This window comes from Lepidochelys olivacea (assembly GCF_965140295.1).
Source record: "Lepidochelys olivacea isolate rLepOli2 genome assembly, chromosome: 5".
Taxonomy (NCBI): Eukaryota; Metazoa; Chordata; order Testudines; family Cheloniidae; genus Lepidochelys; species Lepidochelys olivacea.
Genome location: NC_140415.1, coordinates 12,676,011 through 12,693,885, shown reverse-complemented (window position 1 = coordinate 12,693,885; position 17,875 = coordinate 12,676,011). Strand labels below are relative to the sequence as shown.

At 45.8% G+C, this 17,875-nt stretch overlaps 1 protein-coding gene across 1 annotated transcript in view; it reads right to left on the bottom strand.

Annotated features, from left to right (window-relative positions):
• Positions 1-876: 876 nt before the first annotated feature.
• LOC311521334 (urea transporter 2-like) overlaps positions 877-17,875 on the bottom strand; it is a gene marked incomplete at its 3' end in the record, with an annotated part of 42,928 nt that continues 25,929 nt past the window's right edge. Inside the window, exons 4-10 of the mRNA XM_084629616.1 lie at positions 16,924-17,052; positions 14,149-14,341; positions 9,740-9,887; positions 8,743-8,877; positions 6,711-6,760; positions 5,051-5,762; positions 877-962 (exon numbers count right to left, since the gene is read on the bottom strand). Of these exons, the coding sequence (XP_084485742.1) occupies positions 877-962; positions 5,051-5,762; positions 6,711-6,760; positions 8,743-8,877; positions 9,740-9,887; positions 14,149-14,341; positions 16,924-17,052 (1,453 nt within the window). The remainder of the gene's footprint in view (positions 963-5,050; positions 5,763-6,710; positions 6,761-8,742; positions 8,878-9,739; positions 9,888-14,148; positions 14,342-16,923; positions 17,053-17,875) is intronic.

Below are 17,875 nucleotides of genomic sequence, written 5' to 3'. Positions count from 1 at the left end.
AATTCCCTAGAGACTAGCAGATCCTTTTGTTGTTGCCTAGGCCAGCTTCCTTTTTTCCTGTGAGGGTGGGCGGGGTTTGTCCCATACATGCCCGGGTGAGGTGTGAACTGCCTCTCTGTTCTTGGAGAGTTTTTGCCTGGGCTGTCTTTAAGCCATGAGGACACATTTTCAGCCTCATAACTATATACATGAAATTATAACCTATAACATTATTGTAACAATTACTATAACATCACTATAACAACCATGCCTTCTGAAGACACCCAACATGACAAACTTTGCACTGAATCATAGAATATCAGGGTTGGAAGGGACCTCAGGAGGTCATCTAGTCCAACCCACTGCTCAAAGCAGGACCAATCCCCAACTAAATCAGATACCACACAATCATTTTACAAGGATGAACAGGCTTTTACAAGGCTGGGTGTTTCCCCAAGGTACAGAGCATCACCACAAGTGGAGTTCTCAGGCAGGGGGTGTGGGATTTGGGAATCACTTAACCAGCCTGATTGGTTCCTGCCGTTACGGTACTTCCCCAGGGTAGATTCCTGCCTCAGCAGGCAGAGCAGGCTATTTCCTCTCACCTCCCACAGAGTGCAAAGGGCAGGGATGCTGCCAAAACACTAATCTCTGTATTCTCAGAGCCAGCTGTGTTCCCTGCTGGCTCAGTGCCCATTCACACTCAATGACTGTCAGTGCCTTCACCTGCCTCTTGAGATTGGGGGCGAGGGATGAAGTGTCCCCCTTCTCCTGAGGGAGGTTGGATGGTTGTTGAAGAACTGGCAGCAGGAGTGGAGATGTGCAGATGCAGATACTGGTTGGGGGAGTCACAAATTTCATTGATGTGGGGTTATTGTCCAGGATGGGATGCAGAGGTCATTTATGTGGGTCTGGGAGCAGGGTGAGGTCGCAGGGGTAACTGATCTGACAGTGCAGGCGTGCAGAATTAAACTGATGTAGGACTAGACCGGGGGGAACAGGTGAGACTGAATTAGGGGACACACAATTAATTAATTGGCATCCATGTTTTTCAGGAGGAGATGGAAATCCTTTGGTCATCAAGCAGAACTTGATGCAAACATTCTAATTTTATTCAAATGTAACTTTTTAATGTAGCTTTAAAAACTGCTGGAGGGGTTTTGTGACATGATATTGACGTTATGGGGGCTATGTAAGAAGGAGTAGGACAGAAAACACTCAGAGTGAACAGCTCCCTCATACTGGAGACATTTCTCATAATCCCAGAGTTGCTCATATTTCAGTGCCAAAAAAATGAGAATGCAAAAGACAGCTTGAAAACTCGCACAATTTGTGAACTCCGAGTATAGTTTATTTGGTATAAATGACAGAGAAATGCAACAACATAGCTTCAATAATAAGGTAAGTTATTTCTGTAAGCAAGGATGGAGCTGTTTGTTATCCTGCGAAACCGTAACAAAATAGATTCATGTAGATACAACAGTGAATGGCAGGGATTCCTGGACAACATTTCTGTGATAAATTAAAGTCTATCTAATATGCACAGTGTGGAGTAGACTATTTGTCATAGTGAGACAAATGCCAGTTCTGTATTTGATATATATCGTCTAAGGCACAGTTCACTGCCAGCGACATACAGGATCTTATGAATGATTTAAGAAGACACTTCATCTCTATTTTTTTCTGATTGACTTGCTTCAGTATTGCTATAACAACCCCGATTCTCAGTGGGTATAAACTGAAATAACTCCATTAAAGTCAGTGTAACGAGGCTGATTTCCACCACCTGAGGCTCAGGCCCTTAAAATGTATACGCCATATAATGCTCTAGATTTTGCAATATCAATAAAATCTGGTCTTCTCCTGTCCTCTGTGGTTTTTACCTTCTCTGTTGCAGATTCTCTTGACAAGGTAGAAAGAAAAGGAGTACTTGTGGCACCTTAGAGACTAACCAATTTATTTGAGCATGAGCTTTCGTGAGCTACAGCTCACTTCATCGGATGCATGCCGTGGAAACTGCAGCAGACTTTATTTATACACAGAGAATATGAAAAAATACCTCCTCCCACCCCACTGTCCTGCTGGTAATAGCTTATCTAAAGTGATCATCAGGTGGGCCATTTCCAGCACAAATCCAGGTTTTCTCACCCTCCACCCCCCCCACACAAATTCACTCTCCTGCTGGTGATAGCCCATCCAAAGTGACAACTCTTTACACAATGTGCATGATAATAAAGTTGGGCCATTTCCTGCACAAATCCAGGTTCTCTCACCCCCTCACCCCCCTCCCAAAAACCACACACACAAACTCACTATCCTGCTGGTAATAGCTCATCCAAAGTGACCATTCTCCCTACAATGTGAATAATTAAGATGGGCCATTTCCAGCACAAATCCAGGTTTTCTCACATCCCCCCCACCTCCATACACACACAAACTCACTCTCCTGCTGGTAATAGCTCATCCAAACTGACCACTCTCCAAGTTTAAATCCAAGTTAAACCAGAACATCGGGGGGGGGGGGGGTAGGAAAAAACAAGAGGAAATAGGCTACCTTGCATAATGACTTAGCCACTCCCAGTCTCTATTTAAGCCTAAATTAATAGTATCCAATTTGCAAATGAATTCCAATTCAGCAGTTTCTCGCTGGAGTCTGGATTTGAAGTTTTTTTGTTTTAAGATAGCGACCTTCATGTCTGTGATTGCGTGACCAGAGAGATTGAAGTGTTCTTCGACTGGTTTATGAATGTTATAATTCTTGACATCTGATTTGTGTCCATTTATTCTTTTACGTAGAGAATGTCCAGTTTGACCAATGTACATGGCAGAGGGTGAGAAAACCTGGATTTGTGCTGGAAATGGCCCACCTGATGATCACTTTAGATAAGCTATTACCAGCAGGACAGTGGGGTGGGAGGAGGTATTTTTTCATATTCTCTGTGTATAAATAAAGTCTGCTGCAGTTTCCACGGCATGCATCCGATGAAGTGAGCTGTAGCTCACGAAAGCTCATGCTCAAATAAATTGCTTAGTCTCTAAGGTGCCACAAGTCCTCCTTTTCTTTTTGCGAATACAGACTAACACGGCTGTTACTCTGAAACTTGACAAGGTAGATTTCAGTTCAGACAGAGAGAGCTAACACTTTCCACAGGAATACAGCTATACAGAGAAATATAAACATGCACATGCTCAGGACAAAATATGACCCAATCCAATACCCACTGAAGGGACCTGTTGACTTGCAAGAGAATTGGATTGGACTCTTATGCCTTGATATTAAAGACCTCATCCCGGCCTCCGGGTCTGCAGGCACAAAACTGGGCCTTCAGTTACCTGTGCTCACAGCTGCAGGTGCAAAAGCGAGCACTTGTGCATCTACTAATTGATTTGTGTGGCATTGTTCTAATGTAGAGGCAATTAATTGAAGATGTAAATTTGCATGAGCTAAAATAGGGGCTGAGTTGTAAAATCAAACCCTAAATATTGCATCAGGCTTTGGTTACAGTCTCCTAAAAATCTGAAAAGCCACTGATTTTCCTGTTGCTTGTCTTCACATAGAACTTACGTCTTCAAGCTCTTTTTGGTCTATTTGCTACCTTTAAGATCACTTAAACAATATGTACCTTTGAGAAAACTCTGTGACTAAACAGAGCAAGAAAATGCATATCTGAAACCTAGATGTGCTATTTTTTATTAACACCACAAAATGCTCTGCAGAGCTTTAGCAAGTAAAGCATGGCAAACGGTATAATTTTTCAAGTGATTTTTGAAGCATTGTTCATATTTAAATATTCCAGTTTGAAAAATCAATAAAAAATTTTCAGGAAAATACTGCCTAGTCACCTTGAATATTTCTCTTTTGGCACTTGACTTACTTGCCTTCACTTTCAAGGCCCTTCACAGCTTATCCTCACCCTACCTCGCATCTTTCATTCAGTTTCAAGATGCTGACTCTTGCTCCCAGTAGGCCCAAGGTATCAGCCTCCTTTGCCCACTTGTTACATTTTCAATATCTTTTTGCTCTCTCCCATGTGGCCCCCCTCACACCTCATAAACACCCACCAGGTGTGGGGGAGCAGGTTCAGCCCGGCAGCAGGATCCAAGTGCAGAGGGACTTTGTGTGGGGGGGATCCAGGTGGGGGTAAGAGAGTTCTCTGTGGGGCAATCTGGGTGTTGGTGGCTTAGTGGGAGATCTGGATGCACAGAAGCTCATTGGGGGGGGGTTCCGAGTTCTGGGGCAACGGGACTCTGCAGGGGATCCAGGTGAAGGTGTTTGGGGCTCAGCAGGATCGGGGGGGTTGGTGCAGGGGAGGTGGGGTTCATTTGGATGAGGGTCCAGGTGCAGGTGATTGGGGCTCAGTAGCAAGGGTGTCTGGGGAGGGGTGCATTGGGGTGGTACAGCTGCAGGGGAGGTGGGGCTTGTCAGGGTGAGGGTTTGATGGGCCTGCTGAACAGGGGAGCCCCAGCTTCTGCCAAGGGGATGCCGCATGCTGGGCTCTAGCTTCCCCCCTGCCCCTGCTTGCCCCACCCCCTTCTCTTCCCCCTCCCATGCCCCTTCCCCACTGCTCCATCTCCTCCCCACCCCACCCCTTCCTTCCCCACTGCCTCTTCCCCCCTACCCCCGCTCCCCCTATCCTTTTCTCTTCCCCATCCCATGCCCCTTCCCCCCAGCTCCAGCTCCATCTCCTCCCCATCCCACCCCCTTCCTTCCCCCCTGCCTCTTCCCCCCCACCCCCACTTCCCCTATCCCCTTCTCTTCCCCATCGCTCCATCTCCTCCCCATCCCACTCCCTTCCTTCCCCCCTGTCTCTTCCCCTCTGCCCCTGCTTCCCCCATCCCCTTCTTTTTCCCATCCCCACTGCCCCATCTCCTCCCCACCCCACCCCTTCCTTCCCCACTGCCTCTTCCCCCTGCCCCCGCTTCCCCTATCCCTTTCTCTTCCCCATCCCATGTCCCTTCCCCACGGCTCCATCTCCTCCCCATCCCATCCCCTTCGTTCCCCCCTGCCTCTTCCTCCCTGCCCCCGCTTCCCCTATCCCCTTCTCTTCCCCATCCCATGCCCCTTCCCCACTGCTCCATCTCCTCCCCAGGCTTGGGGGGCAGGGGAGAAACCGCCCCCCAGCACAAGCCAGCGGAGCAGAGCGGGTTGGGGTCGGGTCGCTCCACTTCCTGCCGGCCGGCGGTTGCAGGGCGGGCCCGACCCCACACTCATGGGGCGTCAGGAAGTGGAGTGACACGGCCCCAGCCTGATCCGCTCTGCTCCCCTGGCTCCCAGCCTTGGGACTTGGGGGGTAGGGGGGAACCTTCCCCCAGCACTCACCGGCGGCGCGGCTGGGAGCCGGCAGAGTGGAGCGGCCTGGGGCCGGGTCGCTCCACTTCCCGGTGCCCAGTGAGTGCAGGGTGGGCCTGACCCCTGCTGCAGTCCCCCATGATGCATAGCTCAGGGAAGGGGGTGGAGTGTGGGTGGGGCTGGGGCGGAGCAGGGGTGGGAAGTGGTGGGGCGAGGGTGGAGCATGGGCGGGTGCAGCTTTCCTGGCCGGCTCAGCTGGCTGGGGGATCAGGCTGGCCGGGGCCCCTTCTGAGTCTGGGCCCGGTGCCATGGTGCCACTGGAGCTATGGTAAACCCGGTACTGCTTCTTCATTGTGAGGTAATACACTCGGTTGGCTTCTGGGTAAGTGGCTTTGGCAAGAGGTAACTTGTAGATGGCGGAGTTGTTTGTGGTTAGTAACAGAAAGGTGAGTGCAGACAAGCAGAAAGGCCAGGTAAATGATGGTAATCCAAACTGAAAAGAAGAGAATATTCATCATTTTAATCATTCTATGATCCTCCTTAACTTAATCCTCCAGCCTTAAACATAATTCAAAGCTAGGTGGTCCACAATGAGCCTTCTCAGGGGAGTCTTGTTTCCCAAGTGGGTAGCTGCCTTTTTCCTCTTTACCAAAGCATAGCCATTTGCTTGTGGGATGGTAACAACATTATGGGACCGGTCACATAAATGAGTACGGGCTGCACAGAGAATGGTATATGACTAAATCTTTCCCTCTGTCACATCTATGCAACTCCAGTGAGGTCAAGTGTGAAGCAGGGCAGAATGTGGCCAACAGGCTATAGATATGAATGCAGGAGTAGAAGCCAGAAAATTAACTCTGCCCTGGTTCTTGAACCAACGCCTTTTGGGGACCGGGGCAAGTTGTTGTCCTCATCATCATCATCATGACAAATCCCAAAGGGACCTGGCTTCCTTGCAAATTGAGGGCCATCTGGATCAATCTCTGGCTCGGTCCTTAAGGTGGTCTACCTGGGCAAGTCACTTAGTCGTATGTCCTCAAAGGCATTCAGGAGCCTAATTCCCATTGTGGGAGTTAGGCGCCTACATACCTTTGATGAGTGGGACTTTAGTGTCTTCAGCTGTAAAATATGGCTAATGATCCCTCCCTTGTGGAGATATTGAGGGACGATTAGTTAATGTAGGGCCTGCACTTTGAAGATGAAAAGTTCGAAGTTATTTATAATATATTTTACTGAGCACTGCAACTGTCCCATGTGGCAAAACCTGTTCCAGCTCTGGCGGGCTTGAGGGATGCCTTCTCAATGGGATGGATTGGCTCTATTCATATAACCTGTTTATACCACACTGGAGATTAGGAAACTAAATATCAAGGATTTAAATCTGTCTTTGGAAACACATCTCACTTCCCTATTAGTTGGCCCCGAGCTATTAAAAACTTACCACAGAAAACATATTGGCCACAGTTGCTCCCAGGTAAGCACAAAAGAATGCTGTGAAAAGAGACAGACAGACAATTCCTGATAAATAAGATTACTCACAGCACTGAAGAAACGAGTAAGGACAGCGGTTTTGGGCAAGACCTACCACTGCACTGTACAATCCCCTCCTCGTATCATTCATGAGAGCATAAGGATTAGTCTCATTCTGAACTCTTCTTTTCACAGAAAGTGTGTGCTCCTTCCAACCGTGCAAAAGGCACAATAGTTCATGCCCAGCAATAGAAATGAAACAACGAAAAGATCTAATCTACCTGGATTTCAGGAAAGCAGTCCCACATGGGGTATTATTCGTTACATTGGAGAAGATGGGGATTAATAAGAGAATTGAAAGGTGGTTAAGGAACTGGTTAAATGGGAGTCTACAATGGGTCATGAACTATCAGGCTGGAGGGAGGTTACTAGTGGAGTTCCTCAGGGATCAGACTTGCCACCAATCTTATTTAACATGTTAATTAATGACCTTGTCTCAGGGTCTCAGCTGACTGCTATATTTGGGATTGGGAAGGAATTTTCCCTCAGGTCAGAGACACTGGGGTTTTTTTCACCTTCCTCCATAGTGTGGGTCACTTGCTGGTTTGAGTTACTGTAAATAGTGGCTTCTCTGTAACTTGAAGTCTTTTAATCAAGATTTCAGGATTTCAGTAACTCAGCCAGAGGTTATGGGCATATTACAGGAGTGGGTGAGTGAGGTTCATGAGGTGAGCAGTAGGTCAGACTAAATGATCATGACGACTCCTTCTGGCCTTAAAGTTTACAAGTATGATGGGATAACATGATTTTGGCAATTAACTGATCTTTAACTATTCATGGTAAATAGGCCCAACGACCTGTGATGGGATGTTAGATGGGGTGGAATTTGAATTACTACAGAGAATTCTTTCCTGGGTATCTGGCTGGTGAATCTTGCCCACATGCTCAGGGTTCAGCTGATCGCCATATTTGGGGTCAGGAAGGAATTTTCCTCCAGGGCAGATTGGAAGAGGCCCTGGGGGGTTTTCGCCTTCCTCCGCAGCATGGGGCACGGGTCACGGGTCACTTGCTGGAGGATTCTCTGCACCTTGAAGTCTTTAAACCATGATTTGAGGACTTCAATAGCTCAGACATAGGTGAGAGGTTTATTGCAGGAGTGGGTGGGTGAGATTCGGTGGCCTGCGTTGTGCAGGAGGTCAGACTAGATGATCATAATGGTCCCTTCTGACTTTAATATCTATGAGTCTAAGTCTCAGAGTGTGACTGTGGAGAGAGAATCATTGGAAACATGTCTGCTGAAAATGCAAGGATGCACCACGAAGGCTGGTATGGAAAACACTATTCCCCCCTGTATCTCTTTTGTCTATAGGATACAGCCAGACTATAATGCGTGAAGCCAGTGAAGAAATCAAATCTCATTTGTTGAATGAGAAAAGGGTCCATTCCTGATGCGGATATACTGAAACCTGACATGGAATTGCTTTATAAAGGCATATCAAGAACTCTGTGCTAACTCACAATTCCACTCTCCATTTAAATAGGGATAGTAAGTTGTGCAATGTAGTTTCAGGTAGAGATGGATATGGAGCAGTCTGGTGCTGATTGTCTCCAGAGTTTAGGCATGTCCATATCTGGGGAAATAGTTTGGGTCCATCCCTAGTTTCAGCTATCCCAGCATGACATGTTGAAGAGCACGGAATAGATACATTTTATACATCAGAACATCTAGTGATAAGTCACAGAGTCATTAGGTAAACAGCTCTTGAAGGATGTTTCCTTTGGCATGGCAGAAAGCAAAGGTATCATTTTTGTTTTGATAGCATAAATTATAGGGATGGTTCCTAATCAATACCTTTGACGGAAATAATCTTCAGCCTTGCCTAAGTTCATCTGCAGACCTAGCTGTGAACTTTGTGGCTTCACCCCTCTCTCGTACAAAAGCCTCCTGTATTTTCGTTTTCAGAAGGAATCACCCTAGTAATAGACATCCATCAGGTACATACCACAGGCAATTGCTAGCAGGTGGGTCTGCCATGTCAGAGCATAGAACATGCCCCCGATAGCGATGCATGCGAGGCAACTGTTGTAATTCCACAAGCCAGCATAGATATTGCTAAAAGGTGCTGCTAGGCTCAGTGCTGTAAAGAAAGTCAGAAAAATGTCACTGCTGGGCTTAAGGAATAAAAGAAGCTAAGAATTAGAATGAATCAGACTTATAAAGGGGTCAGTTCTGCGCTCAGGGGTATCACTCCCATTGGGCCAAGCTCTGGTTTCATTCCCACTGGTGTAAATCCAGAGTTACACCAACAAAGCCAGTGGAGTTACTCTGAACTTCCTGGGTGACTGAGGACAGAATCCCTGTCTTCTATGACCTCACTGGCAGCCGATGAATTAAGGCAGATTTGGACCGTGAGGCCTAGATTCACAAAGGTATTTAGGCACCTAACTCCCAGGGGAAGTTAGCCATCTAGGTACCTTTGTGAATCTGGGCCTAGCAGCCCTACATTTCAGAACCACAGAAATCTCTTGTTCTTTGTACAGCTGGTCAAAAAGATTGGTATATTTCTTGAACATTTTTTTGTTTTATTTGAACTTTACCACAAAATATATTTCAAGTTTTCAATGAAAAATTTCTAAACAAAATTTTAAAAAAGATATTTGAAAAATGTTGTTTCATTTTGGTCTGTAAAAATCACTTGCACTCTCTCTCTCTCGCTCTCTTTCTCTCACTTTTTTTTTTAAAACTGTTTGTCCATTGAGAAAGGGGAGAGGAGAAGTGAAAGTGGCTTTCCCCTCTCACTGCAACAAAATGTTTTTTTTTTTTTGAAAAAAGCAAAACTTCAACCAAAACGCTTTTTGGAAAAGTTTTCATTTTTGTCAAAAAAGCCATTTTCCATGAGGAAAACCATGTATAGATTGCAAATGTTTCCACCGGCTTTAATTCTTTTCATATTAAGTGATCGTGTATGACATCTGTAAGAGAGAAATAGTCTGTAATACCTGCCAGCATCCCCACTGTTGATCCAATTGCAGCATGCAAGCAAATGAGAGGAGAGGAGAGTAATAAAGCAATCAGGAAGATGCCACCAGTCCAGGGGTTATCACAGCCGTACACCTGGCCGACACCGACTGGAATGGATTGTAGCAGCTATAGACATTTTAAAAGGAGCGGTTAGTATATATTATTTGCAGTGCTGTTGTAGCCATGTTGGTCCCAGAATATAAAAGAGACAAGATGGGTGAGGTAATATCTTTTATTGGACCTACTTCTGAGGTGTTAATGCCGACTTCATTTTGAATATTTTCTTGCCACATGTGTTAACTTCTTACGCTTAACAATCAGTTCCACCTTGTATTTCTCAGTGACACTTGAGGTATGTCTACACTGCAATTTAACTCCCATGGCTGGCCCAGATCTGATGACTTGGACTAGGGGTGCTTGGGCTATGGGGCTGTATAATTGCAGTGTAGACTTTCAGGCTTGGGCTGGAGTCTGAGCGCTGGGACCCCACAAATCAGGAGGATCTCAGAGCCCAAATGTCTACATGGCAATTAAACAGCCCCACAGCCTGAATCAGCTGACTGGGTCCGGCTGAAGGTGGTTAACTGCATTGTAGACGTACCCTCTGATTACCTTTCCTAGTTCTGAGGAAGAGCCCTGTGGTGCTTGAAAGCTTGTCTCTTTCACCAAGAGAAATTGGTCCAAAGATATTACCTCACCCATTTTGTGTCTCAGCTTGTTATAGAGTTCGTTATTTCATTTTTCTGAACATACAAACAAAACCAAATAAACGGGGATTTCCCATAGTAAGGACACAGGGATTAGGAGGAAGAAATCCTCACTTCTAGGGCCTTATGCATCTGAGAGGAGGGCGCTACTAGTGCTTATGGATTGGAGTAGCAGATAGAGCCCACATTCGCCCCCCCCCACTCATTTTGTGGCCCCATGAATCTGCACTGGACTTGTACCCCCAATAATGGAAAGATCCTGTATAATTTAAACTAATGGGATTCAATAAAAAGCCCTCCAAATACCTATAGAATTTAATAAAAATGCCAACCTGTTTCTATGCAGTGTGGCTGTAGCCAGGTCGGTCCTAGGATATTAGAGAGATGTGGTGGGGGAGGAAGAAGCAGCTCTGTGTGGCTTGAAAACTTGTCTCTTTCACCAACAGAAGTTGGTCCAAGAAAAGATATTCCCTCACCCACCTTGTCACTCTAACAACTTGTTAATAGTTTATTTTTTAATCAGCCTACAAAATTCTATAGCCTGGATGTAGTTTTGGATCATCCTATAGAATTCAGTAGAAAATACTCACAGAAAATGTATCTATTAAATTCTACAGGGATTTTCCATAGGGAATGGCCACACTCCTCGCCACCCACTTCCTTTAACCCCTGTGACGAGCCATGTAATTTTTAACCATGATGCACAGAGGATAGGATTTTGACTTTATCTGTGCTGGGTCCTCCTTTATGGAGCAGATCTTCATAGAAACATAGATTTTAAGAGCGGAAGGAATCATTATATCATCTAGTGTGCTTTCCTCTCTATCACAGACCATAGAATTTCATCCAATTACTGCTGAATTGAGCACAGTAACTTGTGTTTGACTAAACACTATCTTTAGGAAAGGCCTCCAGTCTTGATGTGAAGACATCAAGATACAGAGAATCCACCACTTTCCTTAGTAGTTTGTTCCAGTAATTAATCAACCTCACTGTTAAGAATTTGTAAGTGGAATTTGTCTGGGTTTAACTTCCAGCCATTGATTCCTATTATGCCTTTCTCCCCTAGGTTAAAGAATCCTTTACTATCTGGTATTTTCTTCCCATGAAGTGACTTATACACCACGATCAAGACATTTCTTGATTTTCTTTTTAGATCAGCTAAACAGATTGAGTTCCTTAAGTCTCTTACTGCAACTGCTGCTCTCAGTCCTAATGCAACTGCTTCACTGCACACTGTTGAGGTAGAAAAAACACCAGAAAGGCCCCCTTCTGCCCCTCAAATTCCATATGAAAGTCTATGGGAGAGTTTAATCAGAGTGAAGTCCTGGCAGCAAAGCTGAAGCTTAAACAGTGGAAAGAAAAGGAGGACTTGGGGCACCTTAGAGACTAACAAATTTATTTGAGCATAAGCTTTCGTGAGCTACAGCTCACTTCATCGGATACATTCAGTGGAAAATACAGTGGGGAGATTTATATACATAGAGAACATGAAACAATGGGTGTTACCATACACACTGTATCTCCCCCCTTTATTTTCCACTGAATGCATCCGATGAAGTGAGCTGTAGCTCACGAAAGCTTATGCTCAAATAAATTTTTTAGTCTCTAAGGTGCCACAAGTACTCCTTTTCTTTTTGGGAATACAGACTAACATGGCTGCTACTCTGAAACCTGTCGTTAAACAGTGAAGTATTTCAAAGCCAGGCCTCAGGCTTTCCCAGTGATTACTGCCAGTCTGTGTTCTGTGGCTGCCACCACCTGGATCTCTTGGGGATTTTACATTTCATCTGATAGCACAAGGCCTGATCTAATTCCCATTATAGACCATAGGAGTCTTTCCATTGACCACAATGAGCGTTGGATCAGGCCCATGGTCCCTGGAGTTGAAGAAGGCTGTTTGTTGTTAGTCCCTCCCCTGCCCTTGCATTTCAGCATTCTAGATCAGCACCTCAACATTCTCTTCGGCCTTTTGTTTCATCTGCACAGGAGAGAAATTAGCCTAGTGTAAATAGGCCAAAGCTCCTTCAGACCTCCTGTCAAATTCAGGCGCTGCGATTTCATATGTATCAGCCTCCTTTCACTTTGCGACAAAGCAGTTATTCTGAAAATTCTATTCAGGGTGTGCCAGGGGGCTGACACTACTGACCGTGCCTCTCTGTGACTTACTCTCTGATTGTCCTGCAGGGTTTTTCGCTCTGTGCAAACCTAACCAAGGGATGTGTTAATAAGTAATCCAGAAACGAGCCACGTGGATGGTGAGCCTTGGTAGTCACCTGTTCAAAAGCACTGACAGCTTTCACCTTTTCCTGCTTCAGGCTGCAGACTTCCTTTGAAGTATTAGATATTGCAAGGCGAAGTCACCAGCCGGACATTTTTTTCCCATGACTGATGTTGTGTTCAAATATTGATACCAGAATAAATGGAAAGCTGATGCTTTGGCCTCCCCCGCCCGCCAAAAGGCCTCATTTTAATGAACATTAGTTCCATGGAAACGGCTCTTTCTGTCAGCAGATAGTTCTTACAGGTTTGGGTAGCCAGCTGGCATTTCTAGATGATCTTCTCTTTCACCTTTCAAGTAATTTGTGAAGATAAGAAGATGTTTCTAATTCTTTCCTTTAATATTAATAAATCTCCACTGAAGCAGCATTTATGTGGTCTCTAATAAAGATATTTTCCAGGTAAAGGCCAGGCCACATTCTTTGCTGTCATAAATGGGCCTCCTTCCATTCACTTCAAAGGAGCTTTGCTCATTTCCCTCAGCAGAGAATCTGTTCCTTCCTTTGCACCCCAAATTCTCTTTGGAATCAATAGGCATTTGAGGTGTGCACGGATTGCAGTGTTGGGGAGGTCACCAGCCACATATAGAGTCATTTGCAGTTTTGACTTAGTTCTATGGCTCTCATTTGATGATGTGCCCTGTGGAGTTGTACTTTGTTTTATTGCTCTACATATATTTTAAATTCTTGTTAGAAGCTTATAAATAACATCTATTATCATTGGGATTTTTTGGTTTTTATTGTTCTCCACTTGGCAAAGGTTGATTTCCTTTTCCTATCGGTCTTAACAAGTTTAAAATGGAAATACCCATTTCTACAAGCTTTTTTTATACATTGGCATTAATTAATGATGGCAGCACAACTGGTTGGTTAATAGTAGAGGGACCACTAGAGTATAAAAGATTGTTTTTGTGTAGGTCCAGCATAAATATTGGCTATAAAAAAATCTGGATGTCCTCCTGTATATGAGTTTCTAATGATCCCATCCTGGTAGTGTCTGTGCCAATTTCTTAACAGAAAGGTGGTTTTAAAAAAAAAACTTAATGGACTATATTAATCATATGTGATACAAAGGTGTAATCCCGGCATTACATGAACATTTGAACAAAACTATGGAGCTATGTCTCCATGGTAATGGATTACTAGAAGCCAAAGAAATTCACTGAGGATTATAGCATGTATTTAGGTCCAGTTGTGTGCTTAAGATACTTGGCAACTCTAAAACTGAAGTCACCAAAACAGACAGTTGCCATAGTAAAGTATTACATATTGTTTACTTGTTACCATGTAAATACAGAATTGTATTTTGGGGCTCTGTCTTTGTCATGCAAAATAAAAGGACATGACTGTTTATTGGCCTACTGTGTAAATGGCGTGGAATGTTTCTTTAGTGACTCTTACCTTTGGCACATCAATGTTGGACCAGGTGATATTGGGCACTGATGATATAGGTTTAATGAGGACTGTAGGGAAGAAAAGGTTGTAATGTCCAGTGGCTGCAGAGTATAATGTCAGTGCTGCATTGAAAGGCAGGGTGAAAACAGGAATATCCCACTTACTGAAGATTGAGCCTAAAGCACTGGAGAAAACAGGGCTGAAAGAGAAAAACAAAATTATCTCATTAGAAGCTCATGAAGATTAATTCCTCAGATCGCTCAGCCAGGCAAAAACTGTCCATTATCCTGACAAATAATTTAGGAAACGCATACTCTTCATGCCTTTTGGTTTTTGTTAGGAGCTGTTTGAGTTCCAAAGGTCCTTCTGATACAATCAGATTTATTTCAGGTTATCTTGAAAGTCCTGCATCCATACTTGTGCATTGCAATCAGCAATATTCAGATTTCCTCCCTGCTTTAATTACCCTAAAAATATTTAGGGACAGATTTTCAGTTGATGTGAACTAGTGAAGCTTTATTGACTTCAATGAAGCTGATTTACACCAGCTGAGGATCTGGCCTTAATTTATTATTGCTAGAGAGGGGCCCAAATCAGACCAGAGCCAAGCCTTGAGCTAGGAGAAAGCTTGGAGTCTATCCAAGCTTATGGGTTGGGACCCTGGATAATTAAAACAATAGACAAAACCTATGACCATTCGAGTTACAGCAACAAAACTGGTTATAATTCACCACCTGATCTTCAGGCAGACAAGAGAATCTATGAGTTTCAGCCCTTTCCAGCAAAATGTCCTGAGTTCAGAAGATGACTGCCAATCTGCCTGGGCACATCGTTGTTTGATAGGCCAGTAAAATATCATTAGTTGTTTTCATTATCATCCATCATCATGGTTAAGGGCAGGTGAGTAGGTTTTGTGCCTGGGCTGGTAAATTTTTATAACATTTTTACAATACCCATTTATACAAGTAAAAGAATAAATGAAAAAAATATGGTTTACAAGGGCAGGGAAATGGTGAAAATAATGTTGTTCTTCACATTACAATGGGCAACTGACATACAGCCATATGGCTAACATTGAGGACATTGAATTAATTTCAGTTAAACATGGAATTTACATGTAAACTGGGAATTTATTTTAGAAAGGATTAATCTAAAATGTATAAAGGTAAATGACAGCAAAAAATCACAGCTTTAGAAGCCAATACCTGTGTGGTATACTCCTGAGGGAATTCTGCATCCCTCCCCCCAAAATTCTGAATACAGTATTTTAAAATGTTGCAAATTTTTTCAATAAATAAATGTGGAGTCTCCCACATGGCCATGGGGAACAGAGGCCACTGGCTGCACAGAGGTGGGAGATCACCCTGCAGCCCCCGGCCCTGGCCCCAGACTTGGCGGTGAGGCTGCACCTGCCCCAGAAACACCCCAGGGCTCTGCTTCTCCACCCAGGCACACCAGGTGTGGCTGGGGAGGCTCAGCCTGGCAGGAGCCAAGTGTGGAGGGGTTTATTGTGGGGGATCCAGGTGTAGGGTGAGAGGGCTCTGTGCAGGGCAATCTGGGTGTGGGCAGCTCTGTGGGCGGTCTGGGTGCGGGGGACGGATCTGGATGCACAGGGGCTCATTGGGGGACAATTGGACTCTGCAGGGGGATTCAGGCGAAGGTGGTTGGGGCTCAGCAGAGGGGGTCTGGGTGTGGGGGACTTAGGGAGGGAGTGGGACTTGGTGGGGGTCCAGATGCAGCTGGTTGGGGCTCAGTGAGGTGAGGGTCCGGGTGGTCCAGGTGCAGGTGGGATGGGGCTCACCAAGATGGGTGTTTGAGTGCAGGGAGCTCAGTGGGGGATGGTCTGGGTGCAGGGGTGGGGGTCCAGATGCAGGGAGGGTGGGGATCAGGGGAGTCCGGGTGGGGAGGTGGGGCTTGGTGGGGAAGTCCGGGTGCAGGGAGGTGAGTCTTGGTGGAGTGGGCGATTGGTGGTAAAGGTTCTGGATGCTGGGGGAGTGAGGCTCGGTGGGGGATCTGGGTATGGGGGGATCCGGACGTGCAGGCTTTGGGCAGACTGGGGAGCAGCTCCCTATACAGTGACCCATCTCCCCATGACTGAGGAGCGATGGGGGCAGGAAGTGCATGTGTGTGTGCGTGACAGCTTCCTGCAGCCTGAGGAGGTTTCTGGGAGTGGGGCTGACCCAGTCCTAGCCGCTCCTTTCAGGAGAAGAGGAGTTATGCCTGGCACAGGGTAGGAGCCACCAACCAGGGCGTTCCCATCTCCTAACCCCCGCGCTGGTGCAGTGATTTCCCTCTCTGCTAGCTGCTCCAGGTGCCTGAAACGACTTGCCTGCGCTCCTGGGGAGGGGCTCATGACCGCTCTTGCGGCTTCCCTTTACTTCCCTGTCAAAAAGTCATTTTTCTGCAGAGAAGCAAAGAAATCTGTGGGGGACATAAATTCTGCATGTGCACAGTGGCCCAGAATTCCCCCAGGAGTAAGAGTAGCATGATTTTATTAGATATTATTAAAATAAATGCAAGACAACATATGACAACCAATGTCTCAGGAACAGAAGGAATCAGAATCCAAGCACCGGTGCACCTCAGTTCCTCTTATTCTCTGCCTGTGACACATAGGAGTCTAGTCTGTGGGGGCTGTAATATTTTGGTCTCATTTCAGTTGTTGGATTTAGTGGGTGGGTGTTGGTGGTCTATGATATGCAGGAGATCAGACTAGATGATCTGGTGGTCCCTTCTGCCCTTAAATTCTACAACACAGAAGCCTAAAAGTGTGCGACTTACCATGTCATGGATACAAGAGCAACAGGCAGTAGAAGCCACCAATAGAAATCTCCCTTGTCAGAGAATACAGCTATGAGCAGTCCCACCAGGACCCCATTATAGCCATGCAGTCCCGCTGCTATGGATGATCTGTGGGAGAAAGACAATTGACTTGAAGGTTTTGTTGTTGTTGAAATGCATCATCACTTAACACTGTCCCTTCACCTGTTGTGAATCGCTGCTTCCTGTGCTGGAATGTAATTTCCAGGTGTGCTGCATACCAGTGGAATTATACCAGTGTAAAACCAGTGTGAGAGAAGAATCAAGCCCTAAAAGTCCTGGCTGCCAGGTCCTTGGTCTTGTGGTTAAGGTACTGGACTGCTCATTGAGAAATCTGGATTCAAGTCTCACCTATGATACAGGCTTCTTGATGACAAGGAGCAAGTCATTTAACTTCCCTGGGCTTCTGTTCCCCATTTGTAATGGGGAAAGTGATACTTTCTTTCTCCCACCCTCTGCCTGTCATGTCGATTGAGACTGTAAGCTCTTTGGGGCATGGATTGTCTCTTACTATGTGTATGTACAGTGCCTAGCACAGTTAGGGTGACCAGGTGTCTGGTTTTCGACCGGAACACCCAGTCGACAAGGGATCCTGGTGGCTCTGGTCAGCATAGCTGACCGGGCTGTTGACTATCTGGTTGGCAGCACCATACAGCAGGGCTGGCAGGCTCCCTGCTAGCTTCTGCACCATGCGTGTCCCGGGAAGCAGCCGGTATGTCCCCACTCCGGCTTCTATGCATAGGGGAAGCCAGGACGCTCTGCACTCTGCCCCCGCCCCAAGTGCTTCCCCCGTAGCTCCCATTGGCCAGGAACCAGAGCCAATGGGAGCTGCAGGCATGGCACATGTGGAGGGGGCAGCATGCAGAGCCTCTGCATAGGAGCCAGAGGGGTGACATGCTGGCTACTTCTGGGA